The sequence below is a fragment of the Somniosus microcephalus genome, chromosome 2, assembly GCF_052327205.1.
Source record: "Somniosus microcephalus isolate GS21.2 chromosome 2, FLI_Smic_1.0, whole genome shotgun sequence".
NCBI lineage: Eukaryota > Metazoa > Chordata > Chondrichthyes > Squaliformes > Somniosidae > Somniosus > Somniosus microcephalus.
This window is the reverse complement of record NC_140988.1, coordinates 333,371,028-333,388,626: the sequence shown is the minus strand read 5'-3', so window position 1 is coordinate 333,388,626 and position 17,599 is coordinate 333,371,028. Positions and strand designations below refer to the sequence as shown.

Sequence of the window (17,599 nt, the reverse complement as noted above, 5' to 3'; positions counted from 1 at the left end):
TTATCCAGCAGGTTGTACCTCCTAAGTGCCATCTTGGTTAAATGGGTATAACGATCACCCATGTTAAACCTTCCCACATGTGTTTTACTTCAATCGTTTTATTTTGAGCGTATATCTCATTGAAGCTCCAGTTTGTGTGAGAATATACCTACACAGAGCCAGATGGTTAATGACATGCAGAATGACTGTATCCACGTTGGCTGAATGGTTGGAGATGTATAGGAGGACTATACCAGCATGGCGGGAGAAGAGGATGTTGGTATCACAGCTGAGTCTGGTCCTTACCTGGTATCTACATATACACCTTCCCAGCAGGGTCTCTGGAAGATGATCAAGACTCTAACCAATTTTTCCTGGACAGCAAGGGCAACTGTATGACATAATGCCATTGCACACTGAATTACTAACGTTTAAGCCATTATTTAATAGGAACCCTGGATTCAAATTTGAGTGTCATTATTTTCTCAGCACTGTAAGGAGGTGGGGAATGCTGACCCTTATGAGACACTCAGCTTTCCTGTGCCATAGTCTTTTACAGTTGCATCTGGCTCAGTCCCCAGACCATGGTTAAGGGCTCACGTAGCTCCACCATATGTCTCCATAATCTGCGTTGTTCTAACGAAAAAACATCCAATCTTTCAAGCCTTCCTTTGTATTTCCTCATACCAGGTAGCATCCTCGTGACTCAATGTGACTAAAGCCATGATATCCTTCTTATAGTATGGAGCCCAATACTGCACACAGCTCTTTTAACTGAGGCCTTATTAAGGTTTTATATAGGCTTATCATTACCTCTTGGTTTTATCACAAAAAGTAAAGAATATAAAAGTCAAGAATTCCATTAGCTTTTTTTCAGTCTTATCAACATGAGGTGCTGCCTTTCACCTCCTGTGAATCTCCACCCCAAATCCTTCTGTCTTTTACCATACCAAGCCTACTTCCATTCTGAACATAATTACTGCTGTTATGTTCTTTACCAAAATGCATCACTTCACACTTAACTGACATTGAATTCCATCTGACACTTCTTAGCCCATTCCCCCCATCCTATCAATATCCCTTTGTGGATTCTTTTGGTCTTCCAAAGAATGAATGCAAATTTGGACACCAGTCCCTCTAGACCTATATCCAAATCATTGTTACCAGTACTGAACCTTGTGGGACACCGATACCCACTTCCAACCATTCTGCAAATCTGCCTTTACCTCCTACTCTCTGTTTCCTTCCTTCTAACCAAATTTTTAAATCCAGTTTGCTATCCTCCCCATACCTCCATACCCCTTAATCTTCACTAGTAATCTCTTGTACCTTTTTCTAAAGTCCACGTACACAGCATCTACTGCATTTCCCCCATCTACCATGTCTGTTACTTTGTCAAAGAATTCTATGAGGCTTGCCAAGCACAATCATCCCTTTTGGAATCATTGCTGGCTAATTGTAACTTTTTCCTCTTTATCCAGATAAGTGGTAATTTTATCTTTTAATTAAAGACTAAATCCCCTACCACACATGTTAAACAAGCTGGTCTGTAATTACCCAGGTTAACTCTGTCTCCTTTTGAAAAATGGGACCGACATTGGCCACTGTCCTGTGCTCTTGCACACATCCGTACTGAATAGAACCCTGAAATATAATTTCTAGGGCCTCTGCATTTTCCTCCCTCATCTCCCTCAGGATCCTTGGATGCAACCCATCAGGCCATGGTGCTTTGTCTTCCCTTAGTCTAATTATCTTATCTAAGATACTTCCTTTTATCCATCATAATATTGCTGATCTCAGTCTCAACATTCACTTCCTTTCTTGAATAAAAACTAATGCAAAGTACTTATTATCTCATTGCTGTTTGTGGGACCTTGCTGTGCGCAAATTGACTGTCGCATTTCACTACATTACAGCAATGACTACACTTCATTGGCTGTAAAACTCTTTGGAACGTCCTGACGTCGTGAAAGGCACTATATAAATTCAAGTTCTTTCTTTTAATTAACTCCACCATTTTTTGATCTCCATTGACAAACTGATAATCCTCTCAAGGGTCCTACCTCGCTTTTAATTATTTTATTTTACTGATATACTTGTAAAATACCTTGCTGTTCCTTTTGATGGACTTTTGACTTTTTTTCCTCACTGATTGCTGTCCTTAAACACTTTGGCCTAGAAATTCATTAAGGCGCTGCCAGCTTTGCGCCCAGTTAATGCCTAAAGAGTGATTTTGCGCCAGAAATGAGTTTGCGCAGATATTCAGCGCAGCGGTATTGGCGGCGGTAGCCGTTAGCGCTGCGCCGGCACCGATGACGTCATCGGTGTGCGCAGTGCCCCGAAACCGGCCCGATCCCCATATTTAGTTGCGGCCGCCTCATCCGAAGCGGCCGCAAACAGCGACCAGAAAACGGGGCCGTCCTGCTGCCTTAGTGGGGCGCTTTAAAGCGGAAGGTGCGGCCGGCCGCTTTTTCGGCGGCCGCCTGCCCGCACCTCCTTCCCCAGCCTCCTCCACCCACCCCCCCCCCCCTCCCCCGCGGCATTGCCGGCTGCTTTCCGCGAGCCCGGCACGTCTCCGTGGTGCCGGGCTCATTTGCCGGCACTATCCAGCGGCGATCTCCCCGTTGCAGGCAGCTCCCCCTTAAGAGAAGGAGGAGGCCTGCAGTACCGCAGCCTGCCGCTCCGCAGCGGCGCCAAGAGCGCTGATATTCAGTGTCAGCGCCCCAAGCGGAGGCGGGCACACCCTGGTATAGCGCCCGGTTCCGAATTGGGGCGCTAACAATGAATATCTGACGATCGCTATAGGCTTCCCGCCCAGCGCTAACTTTTGGGCGCTAGCCAGCTGGCGGGGCCATAGTGAATTTCTAGGCCTTACTTATTTTCCTTCAGATTTTTCATCAATATTATTCTTGTAGTCCTCCTAGGACCTCTTCTTCAACTGTCTTGACCCCTCTCACTTTCTCTCTATCTGTCCTGGCCCCTCTTGACCTCGCTCACTGACATGATTCCACTCGCTCCTGCCCTTTCATTCTTTCGATCTCCAGAGATGACATCCCTGCACTTACTACCAGCATAGTGTCAGCAGCTCTGAAGTGAAAATCTGTCCCCAGAATCAGCACCTAAAGTTCGGTCAAGGAGTCGATTCTGCAACCTGGTTCCTTAGCACTTCAGTGTTCTGTGCTACTGTGCAGCCCAGTCTTAATGATCATTGTATCATGCCACTATCTTGTTCGGCATCTCCATGTACAAATTTGCTAAGTTGGTTTGCAAGACTATCTGTAGTATATTGTATAATATAATAGGAAAAATAGCTTAACAATACAGAAGTCAGTTTTAATATCTTTGTATTATGATGATGTATTCTGTATGACCGAGGCCAGCACATGGTTTAGACTAGGTCGTTAGGATTTTGCAGGAGAAGGAAGCAGGAGGTGTCAGGTTAACCCAGTTTAACAAGCATCAAAGAGTTGGTTTAAAAATTATAGCTCGTTTGGAGCCAACATGTCTAGGTTTCAGCTGTTACGGTGTGATGGGCTATAACCAAGCAAAATTGGGTAAGCTTCTACATAACCAAAACACACAGTCCAGTGAGAATGGGGGCCTATGTGGTGCTACCTCTAGTACTGTATATGACAAATATCACATGATAATCTTAGAATTGGTAGGTTTGGAGCAAGTCATCTGACATTGTCCATCTAGGTGTATAGATAGGCTCACTTTCAGTAATGCCTTGGTATTCTGTGCTGAGAACTCACTTGGATTGGTTAGTAGTTCGCAGATACTGATAGATATCCTACTATAGTAAGTGTATAGCCGTATAACTTGCTTGTACTTTCTATCAATATTAATAAAACCAACAAGTTGATTTTTCTCTGGTGTCCGAACCTCTATACTTTGGATTAATCTACTCGATTGATCTAACCCTCTCTATCAGGATGATGCCTCTTGAGCAAAAACAAGTTAAGAACTGTTCCTTACTACACTGGCCATTAGCTGAGTACCTTGAGCCACACAGTGGCACATACCTGGCTAGTTTTACCTGGTTCACAATCATTAGCTGCCTGTCACCTTTCATTTCAGTGGTCATTATACTCGGTGAAATGGCAACCACATGAAGCAAGTTATATTATCAACAATTGCCCATCCCAATTTAGGTACCACCACCACATTCTAACTAAAGTTTCACCGAAAATTCCTGCTGAGTGCAGTGTTGTGGAAATTGGTTGTGGTATGTTTCAAAGAATAAGGGCAGGAGAGTAAGCATGGTTGTGTTTGTTTTTGGGATTCAATACAACTGGTTGGCAGTCACCCCCCCCCCTTCCACAAGGGTTAAAGGAAGGCTGTTTGCTGAAGCAGTTCCTTCACAGTGACAATAGTGTTTCCTTAATAATGTATGTGCGTTACTGCAGTATCCTCTGTGTAGGAAATGGAGCTAATTATAGAGCCTTAGTATAAAGACTAAGGGTCCGGAATCTCTGGAATTGAAATTAACTTTTTTTCCTGGTTGTTTATGGCCTATTCTGGGGGGGTTTCTCCTGCGTTCTTCCTCTCTCGTTTACTCACTCGTTCTCTCGAGCTCTAGATCTTACTCTTGTTTTCTCTCTCTTGTTCTATCATTCCCTTGCTTATTTGCCCTCCTCTCTCCCCTCTTTTCACCCTCTCGTCCCCCCCCCCCGCGTTCACGCTCTCTTCCCCCCTCCCGCTTTCACCCTCTCGCTCTCCCCTCTTTTCACCCTCTCGCTCCCCCCCCCGCGTTCACGCTCTCTCCCCCCTCTCGCTCCCCCCGCTTTCACCCTCTCGCTCCCCCCCGCGTTCACTCTCTTCCCCCCGCCCGCTTTCACCCTCTCGCTTCCCCCCGCGTTCACTCTCTTCCCCCCCCCCGCGTTCACTCTCTTTTCCCCCCCCCCGCTTTCACGCTCTCTCCCCCCCTCCCGCTTTCGCCCTCTCACTCCCCCCCGCTTTCACCCTCTTGCTCCCCCCGCGTTCACCCTCTCGCTCCCCCCCCGTGTTCACTCTCTTCCTCCCTCTCGCTCTCCCCTCTTTTCACCCTCTCGCTCCCCCCCGCGTTCACGCGCTCTCTCCCCCCTCTCGCTCCCCCCCGCCCGCTTTCACCCTCTCGCTTCCCCCCGCGTTCACTCTCTTTCCCCCCCCCCGCGTTCACTCTCTTTTTCCCCCCCCCCCCGCTTTCACGCTCTCTCCCCCCCCTCCCACTTTCGCCCTCTCGCTCCCCCCGCTTTCACCCTCTTGCTCCCCCCGCTTTCACCCACTTGCTCCCCCCGCGTTCACCCTCTCGCTCCACCCCCCCCCCCCCCCGTGTTCACTCTCTTCCTCCCGCCCGCTTTCACCCTCTCGCTTCCCCCCGCGTTCACTCTCTTTTCCCCCCCCCCCGGCTTTCACCCTCTCGCTCCCCCCCTCCCCGCGTTCACGCTCTCTCCTCCCTCCCGCTTTTGCCCTCTCGCTCCCCCCTGTTTTCACCCTCTCGCTCCCCCGTTTTCACCCTCTTGCTCCCCTCGCTTTCACCCTCTCGCTTCCCCCCGCGTTCACTCTCTCCCCCCCGCTTTCGCCCTCTCGCTCCCCCTGCTTTCACTCTCTACCCCTCCCGTTCACTCTCTTTCCCCCCCCCCCCTGCTTTCACCCTCTCGCTCCCCTCCGCGTTCACCCTCTCGCTTCCCCCCGCGTTCACTCTCTTCCCCCCCCGCGTTCACTCTCTTCCCCCCCCTGCATTCACTCTCTTCCCTGCCCCCCCCGCGCTTTCACCCTCTCACTCCCCACCTTTTACCCCCTTTTCTCACTCACCGACCCCCCCCCCCCAAAGTTTAGCAGGAGAAAGAGGCAAAGCTGCTTGCTGCCAGTACAAAACTTTTTCTTTTTAAATCTTAAAATTTCTCCTTTTCTTGGTGGGGCCTGTGAATGGCAGCACCATTAAAGTGCTTTCACTGTCCCTGTTTATCTGTGGTCCACAGTCCCTTCTGCTGACCTGTCATATCGATTGGGCAAATCAAACTGGCATGGGTAGTCTGGAGGACGATTTCATGGAATGTATCCGAGACAGTTTCCTAGAACAATACATCATGGAACCAACCAGGGAACAGGCTATTTTAGATCTTAGTTTTGTCTAATGAGACCGGGTTAATTAGTAATCTTATAGTAAAGGATCCTCTAGGGAAGAGTGATCATCATATGATAGAATTTCACACTGAGTTTGAGAGTGACATTCTTAAGTGACACGAGAGTCTTAAACTTAAAAAAAGCTAATTACATAGGTATGAGGGGCAAGTTGGCTAAGGTAGATTGGGAAATTAGGTTAAAAGGCATGACGGTAGATAAGCAGTAGCAATCTTTTAAAGAAATATTCCAAAATTCTCAACAAATATATATTCCATTGAGAAATAAAAACTCCAGGGGGAAAGTGATCCATCCGTGGCTAACTAAAGAAGTTAAGGATAGTATTAGATTAAAAGAAGAGGCTAATAATGTTGGAAAGACTAGTAGTGAGCCTGAGGATTGGGAGAGCTTTAGAAACCAGATGACCAAAAAATTGATAAAAAGGGAGAAAATAGAATGAGAGTAAATTAGCAAGAAATATAAAAACAGACTAAGGGCTTCAGCAAGTATGTAAGAAGGAAGAGAGTAGCAAAAGCATGCGTTTGTCCTTTAGATGCCGAGACAGGAGAAATTATATTGGGGAACAAGGAAATGGCAGAGACTTTAAACAAATATTTTGTATCTGTCTTCACAGTAGAAGACACAAAAAGCATACCAAAATAGTTGGGAACCAAGGGTCTAATGAGAGTGAGGAACTTAAAGTAATTAATATCAGTAGAGAACAAGTACTTGAGAAACTAATGGGACTAAAAGCCAACAAATCCCCTGGACCTGATGGCCATAAAAGAGGTGGCTGCAGAGATAGTGGATGCATTGGTTGTGATCTACCAAAATTCCCTAGATTAAGGAACGGTCCCAGCGGATTGGAAGGTAGCAAATGTAACACCGCTATTCAAGAAAGGAGGGAGAGAGAAAACAGGGAACTACAGGCCAGTTAGCCTGACATCAGTCGTCGGGAAAATGATGGAATCCATTATTAAGGAAGTGGTAACAGGACACTTGGAAAATCATAAAAGCAAAATACTGCGGATGCTGGAAATCTGAAATAAAAACAGAAAATACTGGAAAAAGTTGGAGATGGAACAGGTTTTTAAGATATCACAGACCCTTTTGTTCTTTCCCCGCCTCCCCCCTTTCCCTGCTCCTACACTTGCTTAAAAACCTGTTCCATCTCCAACTTTTTCCAGTTCTGACGAAGGGTCATCGACCTGAAACTGTTTCTCTCTCCACAGATGCTGACTGATCTGCTGAGTATTTCCAGCATTTTCTGTTTTTACTTAGAAAATCATAATCTGATTAGGCAGAGTCAACGGGCTGGATTTTGTCAATGGGGAGCTTTTGGAGGCGGGACTCCCACTTGTTGGGTTTTAGTCCCGCCTCCATCAACTTGTGGCCAACCCACGCTACTTTCCCTTGATTGACCTTGTTAAGCCTGCCCAGCGGGCTCAGCAGGCCAATTAAGGGAAAGCCAGTTACAGGTGACGTCAGCGAGTGCCGTTTCATCTGTCAAGAGCTTTTGACAGATGAAATGTCATTGTTTGACAGCTCTGTGAAGCTGTCAAACACTGACGATCTGTCTTCTAAGTTGTGTCTTTACTCAAGACTCAATTAGAAAACCTTCCTGACCAGAAAGCAGAAGGCTGCAGCTTTTGACAGTTCAGCGGCCATTCTGCTTTCTGTGCAGTTAATTGGCATTAATCCCCGACCCGGCGCGGGTCGGCTACCCGCCTCCTGGCAAGATGGCATGGGGGTGGGTTGGGCACCCGCCCCCAAATTCTGCCATTTTCCCGGCAGTCCCGCCTCCCCAGCCCTTCATGTTTTTATGAAAGGGAAATCGTGTTTAACAAATTTATTAGAGGTTTTTGAGGATGTAACTAGCTGGGTAGATAAAGGAGAACCAGTGGATGTAGTATATCTCCCTATCTCTAATCTGCTTCAGCACCACACCCCCCGCCCTCCCCGAGCTATCTGCACTCCTCAAATTCTGGCCTCTTGAACATCCCTGATTATCATCGCTCAACCATCGGTAGCCGTGCCTTCAGCTGCCGAGGCCCTAAGCTCTGGAATTCCCTCCCTAAACCTCTCCACCTCTCTACCTCTTTCCTCCTTTAAGACGCCCCTTAAAATCTACCTCTTTGACCAAGCTTTTGGTCACCTGCCCTAATATCTTATGTGACTCGGTGTCAATTTTTTGTCTTCTAACATTCCTGTGAAGCGCCTTTGAATATTTTACTATGTTAAAGACGCTATATAAATACAAGTTGTTGTTATATTTGGATTTCCAAAAGGTATTCGATAAGGTACCACATAAAAGGTTGTTGCACAAGATGAGGGCTCACGGGGTTGGGGGTAATATATTAGCATAGATAGAGGATTGGTTAACAGACAGAAAACAGAGAGTAGGGATAAACTGGTCATTTTCAGTTTGGCAGGCTATAGTGGGGTGTCGCAAGGATCAGTGCTGGGTCCTCAGCTATTTACAATCTATATTAATGACTTAGATGAAGGAACTGAGTGTAATGTATCCAAGTTTGCTGATGATACAAAGCTAGGTGGGGAAGTAAGATGTGAGGAGGACACAAAGCTTGGCAGATGGAGTATATGTGGGGAAATGTGAGGTTATTCACTTTGGTAGGAAGAATAGAAAAACAGAATACTTTTGAAATGGTGAGAAACTATTAAATGTTGGTGCTCTGAGAGATTTAGGTGTCCTCGTACAGGAAACGCAGAGTTAGCATGCACGTACAGCAAGCAATTAGGAAAGCAAATGGCATGTTGTCCTTTATTGCTAAAGGGTTGGAGTACATGCATAAGGAAGTCTTGCTGCAATTGTACAGAGCTTTGGTGAGACCACACTTGGAGTACCGTGCATAGTTTTGGTGGTCTTATCTAAGGAAGGAGGCGGTGCAACGAAGGTTCACTAGATTGATTCCTGGGATGAGAGGGCTGTCCTATGAGGAGAGATTGAGTAGATTGGGCCTATACTCTCTGGAGTTTAGAAGAATGAGAGGTGATCTCATTGAAACATATAAGATTCTGAGCAGATTGACGGGATAAATGCTGAGAGGTTGTTTCCCCTGGCTGGAGAGTCTAGAACTAGGGGGCACAGTCTCCGGATAGGGAGTCGGCCTTTTAAGACTGAGATGAGGGTTGTGAATCTGTGGAATTCTCTGCCCCAGAGGGCTGTGGATGCTCAGTTGTTGAGTATATTTAAGGCTGAGATAGACAGATTTTTGGACTCTAGGGGAATCAAGGGATATGGGGATAGGGCAAGAAAGTGGAGTTGAGGTCGAAGATCAGTCATGGTCTTGTTGAATGGCGGAGCAGGCGCGAGGGGCCGGATGGCCTACTCCGGCTCCTAATCCTTATGTTCTTAAGCAGAGGGATTTGGTGGTTCAGGTTCACAAGAGATTAAAAGTAGCACTTCAAGGGGATAAGGGCATAAATAGTTAATGGAATACTGTGTTTTATGGCAAGAAGTATAGAAGTTAAAAAGCAAGATATAACAGTGAGTCTGTTTAAATTCTTCAAAGGAGCGCAGTTGCAGTATTGTATACAGTTTTGGGCCCCACACTATAGGAAGAATGTTGAGTCAATAGAAAGGGTGAAAGACAGATTCTCTAGGATTCTGCCTGGTACGAGGAAATACAAATACGAAGAAAGACTTGAAAATTTGGAGCTGCATTTGTTACAGCAGAGGTGATTTGATAGAGGTGTTTAAAAATTCTAAAGGGATGGGATAGAGTGGATAGAAACACAGGCCGCGATTTTCTCGATCGCTGTGGCTTGGGAGCAGATCAGGTGGCTTCCGGGTTCCAGTCCTGCCCGCAACTACATCCGGCCCACAGACATGATTTTACGCTGATTGACCTTGTTAAGCCTGCCCTGTGGGCTTGCCGGCCAATTAAGATGAAGCCGGTCAGATGACGTCATTTGATGACGCATCATCTGCCAGTTTTCTTAAAGGGACCACGCACAATTTTTTTTGACAGCTCATTTCTCAGTGTTTGACAGCATTGAGGTGCTGCAAACACTGACAATCACTGTACAAAGGTGAGGTCTTGCACCCAGGCTCTCCAGTGACTCCCTCCTTAGGCTAGAACAGATGGCAGCTGCAGGTGAGGTTACAGAAGCGATCTGGCACTAGTGAGGTGGGACTAGACATACAATTCAAAACTTGTTACCTACAGAAAAGTCTAAATGCATTAAAAATGAATTTCCCAACATTTTCTTACCTCTGAAACTCACCAGTGCAGCATTGGATCCTTCACACCACTTCTGCAGCTGTCATCAATGCAGAAACATTACAGCAGACTCACAACACGCCACACTTACCTGGTGTGGTGTCCAGATGTCAGGAAGCCCGAAGTAGAAGTGTCAAAATTGAAAAGGAGCCCGTTAACTGCCTGTTAACAACCTTTAACAGGCAGTTAAGTGCCTATAATCCTCTTCCTGCCGCTAGGTGTCGGGTCCATGCGCAAATCGGGGACCTGACACTTGGGAAGATTGATTGGAGGTGGGTTGACGGTGGGTTTCCTGCCCGCTGTCAATCTTTGCGATTTTGCCGGAGGACCCGCCCCCTGAGCGCCGGCAAAATTCCGGCCAGACTGTTTCCAGTGGTTGAGTGGACTGGATATAAAGTTAAATTGAGGCAATTTAGGATTTGAGAGCTAGAGGAACCTTTATTTTTTTATACAGAAGATTGTGTGGTTGTGGAATGAGTTAGTGATTGAAGCAGAGACCTCTAATAGGTTAGAGAGGCAGTTGAAGGAAAGGGGAATACAGGAACAGAGTGCAATGGAGGATAGACTATAGAGGATTAGTACAACTACTCAGATGGAGGATAATTATTAAAATGGACTGGTTGGGCCAAATGGCCTGTTTCCCTTTTCATGTAATTCTATGTATATCTTTCCTTGGGATCCTTGGATATAAACCACCAGGTCCCAGTGATTTGTCTAAAGTTTGACTAAATTATTTAGACCATTTCTTTTTGAATAGCAAATCCACTAACTTTTCTAAAATCACCTCTGGTGATTCTACAATCCCAATATCCACCTGCTCCATTTATTTAGTATCTCGGCCATTCCTACACTTTCCACTGCAAGCTTGCCTCCTTCATTGGATTGGATGAATCGGGAAGTAGTGAATAGGTGAGGATACGTTTTTGTTTTGAAAGATGGAAGATTGTCGCAGGAAGGGAAGACTTGAGGGAGGTGAGCAGTTCTGCAGTTTTGAGATCCTGGGAATAGACAGATTTAAGAGTGCAGTGATCTTCAACACAGTGAGAATGCCGGCAGGAAGAAGAGCATGTAGGACGATGTACAGGAAACTTTGTGATATCCGGCACCGACGGGACCGAGCTGTTGCTGTTCCCTCAAAACTGCCAGACACTCCAGCGCTAATGTTGAAACATACGGAGATTTTCAGCTCCGTGTGAATCAACAAACCCTGTTGCTTTGCAACAGCTTCTAAACAGTCGGCAAGCGTCTCTGTAGCGTCTCTAGCTGACGCTGTTGCTTAGCTACAGACCTTGCAGAGCTTGACTGTTGAGAAAAAAGCAACGAAAAGTAAAAAAAGGCTCCTGATTTTTGCCGGTGGCTCGAGCTTACCGGACATTTAGTCTCCGGCTAACACAAAGTTTCCTGTATGTTGAAAAATGATCTCCAAAAGCTGCTGCTGTCGAGGCTGGTGAATTGGACTGAGCATAGCGTTAAACCCCGGATACTCGGGCAATGTCATACGCTGATATCTAGACTATGTGTCCAAGTGTGTAGCAATGTCTGTTTATCTAGAAGCGAACATTGTATAAACAGGAATAGATGGTAGGAAGTTGCTTGGCTGCGAAAATCACTGGGCGCCAATGTTGCAGCAAAGCATAAGCCACAAGCTGCAGAGCTCGGATTATGCTACTGGCTCTCCCCCTCCAAGCCAGTGTCTCATCCAATTTCTCACCCAAGTGGCCACTTTTTTGATCTGTGAGCCCAGACAGTGAGTGTTGGCAGGATATTTGACTATAGAGGAGCATCACTGCTGAGCGTAATCCTGTGTTCAACCGGTGTCCATGTACATGCCCCTTCCAGCGGGAACCACTCGATCACTGTAATCAGGAACGGTAGCTGGTTTCCCCTTAGCCCAGGGCATTCAAGGCCAACTTTAGCTGTCCACCACCAGCCTGGTGGAGATCAGATAACTCAGCACAGACCAGAGATTTACACTGGACCTACATGGTGTGTATAGCACTGTCTCACTCTGGTTGATCCATCCATTGAGTCATCAGGGAGCCAATGCTTGTGTTTTTTTTAATGTAACAGTTAAATTCCTACATATGTATAATTTGTAAGATTATATTGGAGTAACATAGAAGATAGGAGCAGGAGTAGGCCATTCGGCCCCTCGAGCCTGTTCCGCCATTTAATGAGATCATGGCTGATCATCCAAATGCAGTACCCTGTCCCTGCTTTCTCCCCATATCCCTTGATCCCTTTAGCCTTAAGAAATATACCTAACTCCTTCTTGAATATATTTAATAAGTTGGCCTCAACTGCCTTCTGTGGTAGAGAATTCCACAGGTTCACCACTCTCTGGGTGAAGAAATTTCTCCTCATCTCAGTCCTAAATGGCTTACCCCTTATCCTTAGACTGTGACCCCTGGTTCTGGACTCCCCGACCATTGGGAACATCCTTCCTGCATCTAGTCTGTCTAGTCCTGTTAGAATGTTCTAAGTTTCAATGAGATCCCCTCTCATTCTTCTAAACTCTAGCGAATATAAGCCTAATCGACCCAATCTCTCTTCATACTTCATTCCTGCCATCCCAGGTATCAGTCTGGTGAATCTTCGCTGCACTCCCTCCATGGCAAGAACACCCTTCCACAGATAAGGCGACCAAAACTGCACACAGTACTCAAGGTGTGGTCTCACCAAGGCCCTGTACAACTGCAGCAAGACATCCTTGCTCTTGTACTCGAACCCTCTCACTACGAAGGCCAACATACCATTTGCCTTCTTAACCGCCTGCTGCACCTGCATGCTTACCTTCAGCGACTGGTGCACAAGGACACCCAGATCTCGTTGCACTTCCCCTTTTCCCAATCTATTGCCGTTCAGATAATAATCTGTCTTCCTGTTTTTGCCACCAAAGTGGATAACCTTGCATTTATCCACATTATACTGCATCTGCCATGCAACTGCCCAATTGCCCAACCTGTCCAAATCATACTGGAGTTTCTCTGCATCCTCCTCACAGCACACACGCCCACCCAGCTTTGTGTCCTCTGCAAACTTGGAGATATTACATCTAGTTCCCTCGTCTAGATCATTAATATATATTGTGACTAGCTGGGGTGCTAGCACTGATCCCTGCGGTACCCCACTAGTCACTGCCTGCCACTCAGAAAAAGACCTGTTTATTCCAAGTCTTGCTTCCTGTCTGCCAACCAGTTCTCTAGCCAAGTCAGTACCTTACCCCCAATCCCATGTGCTTTAACTTTGCACGCCAATCTCTTATGCAGGACCTTATCGAAAGCCTTCTGAAAGTCCAAATACACCACATCCACTGGTTCTCCCTTATCTATTCTACCAGTTACATCCTCAAAAAATTCCAGATTAGTCCAGCATGATTTACCTTTTGTAAATCCATGTTGACTTTGTCCGCTCCTGTCAGTGTTTTCCAAGTGCTCTGCTATTACATCTTTTATAATGGACTCTAGCACTACCGATGTCAGGCTTACCGGTCTATAATTCCCCGTTTTCTCTCTACCACTTTTTTTAAATAGTGGGGTTACATTAGCTACCCTCCAATCCATGGGAACTATTCCAGAGTCTATAAAATTTTGGAAGTTGACCAGCAATGCATCTACTATTTCTAGGGCCACTTCCTTAAGTACCCTAGGATATAGATTATCTGGTCCTGGGGATTTATCGGCCTTCAATCCCGTCAATTTCCCTAACACCATTTCCCTACAAATACTGATTTCATTCAATTCCTCCCTCTCATTAGACCCTATGTTCCCTGACATCTCTGGGAGGTTATTTGTGTCCTCCTTTGTGAAAACAGAACCAAAGTGTGTATTTAATTGGTCAGCCATTTCTTTGTTCCCCATTATAAATTCCCCTGATTCTGACTGCAAGGGACCTACGCTTGATTTCACCAATCTTTTTCTCTTTACATATCTATAGAAGCTTTTACAGTCAGTAGTAGGGTTGCATTTTCCTCTTTCTCCTCCCCCACCCCCCCCAGCCTTGCTCATGTAACCCTAGTGGATAAATTATAGTGGCTTCAACTGCGGCCTGAGCAACTTAACCCGTCGATGCACCCTTTCAGCTGTGTTGGTGTGTAGATTGGGAGAAAATTAAGATATTCGAACCCTCAAAAATGAGTGAGGAATTTTATAGTGTGGTCTGATATGATGTAACTGTTCCCTTGAAAATTTTGTTTTAAAGCATTTACGGGAAAGCTAGAAAAATACATGTGGGAGAAAGGAATAGAAGGATATGCTGATACGATTAGATGAATTAGGGTGGGAGGAAGCTCGTGTGGAGCATAAATACCGCTTTAGGCCTGTTGACCTGAAAGGCCTCTTTCTGTGCTGTGAATTCTATGTAATTCTATGAAAAACGCTCATCCTGAATACAATGTTATGACCTGGCCTCAAAGTGCTACTGCATCGTAACACAGGAGCACAACGCAAGCTTTAAAGGAACCTTCCAAGAAAGCTCATAATACAGAGAACAAGGTGAAATTATTAACTTGGTAGTGTTCGGAAGGAAATATTTTGCAGACATACTTCCTCTAATTGTTCAGCGTTGTTCCGCAGCATGTGAATTGTCTCCGTAGGGTTTTCTCTCGATATTAATGTGATCTAGGCTGCAGAACACAAGTCTGAAGAAGTTTGGGAATCGTGACCTTGCTTCCAAACAATCAAGAGCGTCTGTTTTGATGGCGCTTTCTTTGCCAGTGCATACGGGCCCACTCGCATGTTGGACAGCAGAAGACTGTTGCCTTGCTTCCTGAAACAGCAGCTTCAACGGGGAAGTCAATTCTTACCTTGTTCTTCTAGTTTTGAAGTTTGAGGCAGCATTGACTTTATGGGTGAGAGTCCACAGCACATAACTGCTTCGAATTTGACACTAAACCAAACGTTTCACACACACACAAGTCACAGTGTAGCTTAACCTGACACTGATCTAGTGCAGTGCTCTTTTGAGGTTAAGGTTCATTCATTTTATTGGGCCAGAGTGATATCAGTATTTGCCAGTAATATTACAGGCTGCATATGCCTCTGAGCACAGAAGTGTATTTCTTGCAGTCGTGTTTAAATATTTAAACTCAACCTTGCTGTCTCCATTTAATCTTTTTGTTCTACAGAGGAGTACTTTCATGTTTTTTGTTTTCCCTGAACAACATCGTATCATGTGTTTTAAAGGAGGCTTTGCCCTGAATATAATCCATACACTACCCTGACCTGGGAGTATCAATGGGGCAGTGTGGAGGGAGCGTTACCCTGTATCTAACCCATACTGTACGCTAACCAGACCAGGCACGATGGGCTGAATGGCCTCCTTCTGTGCTGTATCAATCTATGAGCCTGGATGTATCAATGGAACAGTGTCGATGGAGCTTGACTCTGCATCTAACCATACTGTTCAACGCCTCAGAACAATTAATGTGGCGATGTAAAAAAAAAAAAAAGCTTCTAGCATGTATCCTGTGCTGTACATGTCCTGGGGGCGGGGGGCGGGGGGGGGTGGTTACTCAATGGGACAGTGTAAAATGAAGTTTACTATACCTGGCTTGAGAGTATTGATTGGGCACAGTAAAGGGAGCTTTGCTCTACAACTAACCTGTGCTGTACCTGACATAGGAGCACTCAATGCTGACACTGGATGACAAAAATGGTAATGGGTTCTCTTTCCCAGCACTGGCGTTTCAGCTTAATGAATGTCTGTGCTGACTTAACTGATCTCAGTGAGGGGGAGGAAAAAATCATCCTCATTGCTCCCCAGTGCCTAACCATGGAGGATTGGTATTCTGGTATGGTTCTGGAGGGTTGCCAGTTGCCTATTCACCCTATCCCAGTATGAGTCAGCACCTTCAGTAGAGAATACAACGGGGCAGAATTTCGGGTCTGCACGGGTGAGCATGCACTGCGCATGCGTGGGAAACCGGCACTTCTGTTCCCCTGAAAGCAGGGGTTCAGCGGTCGAACGTGTGCGCGGGAGAGGCTGCACGTGCGCATCGATCTTGTGTTTTTTTTACAGGTTTTCCCGGGAGGGTAAGTCTCCAGAAGTTACACATTTAAAAAGCAGGCGTAAGGCCTGCTTTTTACAAGGTAAATGGTGAATTAATTAAAATTAAAACATTTTTTCCACAGGTTTATTATTTTTAAATACTTTAAACAAAGGTAAGTTTATTTTTAGCCCCGTTAGAAAATAAAATTATTTTTTTCAAAAATTTAAATTATTGTTTAAAATAGTTATTTCATGTAATTTATAATTTATTTTAAAAATGTGATTTAAAAAAAAAAAAATTTATTTGAAGATGTTGTGATGTTTTGGGGCCGTAGTATTTCTAAGTTTTGACAGCACTTCCTGTCAAGCTTATGAATGGAGCATTCCCTGCTCCGATTGGCTCCCCATGGCCCACGTGATCTCAGGGGACGCATCAAACTAACTGCGCCCCTGGGATACGCAAGCACTGCGCGCCGGCAGCTGGAGCAGGCCCAGGATCGGAATTCCACGGGGGCCCACAGCACAACGGCTGGCGCGCAAGGTAAGTGCAGGTCGGGGGCTTACACCCACGGGAAGCCCCCGACCCGAATTTTTTTAGGTCCAGAGAAGCTAGCTTTGAGCCAGTTACAATCTATATTTGCTCTCCACGCACAGCCCTTTAACAGGCAGCCTGTTTGGTTTCTTCCAGGTGTATCAACCATTGTCTAATGAAGCTGAAATCGCACAGACCAAGAAGTTATTCCGGAGGCGACGGAATGACCGGAGGTAAGTCTTAAGCTGCTGGTCGTCAAGGTAACCTGTGCTGGGTTAGAATCTCACTCAACTTGTAGGTTTGACAGTTTTAGTTTAATTTATCGGTCTTCAATAAAGAAAACAAAAACCTTTAAGCGAAACAAAATCCAAAGCAGTGTCATGTCAGTTAAACTAAAAAGAATGTTAGTCTTTTTATTAAACATGGTCTATTGACCCTGATTGGTATATAAAATATCTTGCAGTGAGTTTGTTTTCCCTACTAATTGCTTTTTTTAATGTTTTTATTTTATAATATTTCCTTGGTGATTTTTGTTTTGTGCTCAACAATGTGAAGGATTTTAGTGTAGGGGAATGGAGCACCATCCATTTTGGGCACCTACTAAGTCAAAAGCCCCAATGATGTTCCTAAGAACTGGGTTAAGACTGTCTGAGCCCAATTCACTTAGGATCCATGCAGCAGCACGAGGAGGCCAGTGGTGCAGCAGCACGAGGAGGCCAGTGGTGCAGCAGTAGCTGAAGAGGAGGAAATG

The 17,599-nt window shown here is 45.6% G+C and overlaps 1 protein-coding gene across 3 annotated transcripts in view; it reads left to right on the top strand.

Annotated features, from left to right (window-relative positions):
• Nucleotides 1–17,599, top strand: part of ctif (CBP80/20-dependent translation initiation factor) — a 292,382-nt gene that overhangs the window by 197,659 nt on the left and 77,124 nt on the right. For all 3 annotated transcript variants that reach the window (XM_085975110.1, XM_085975119.1, XM_085975101.1), the window contains one exon: nucleotides 17,005–17,081. In XM_085975110.1, coding sequence (XP_085831236.1) covers nucleotides 17,005–17,081 — 77 coding nt within the window. The remainder of the gene's footprint in view (nucleotides 1–17,004; nucleotides 17,082–17,599) is intronic.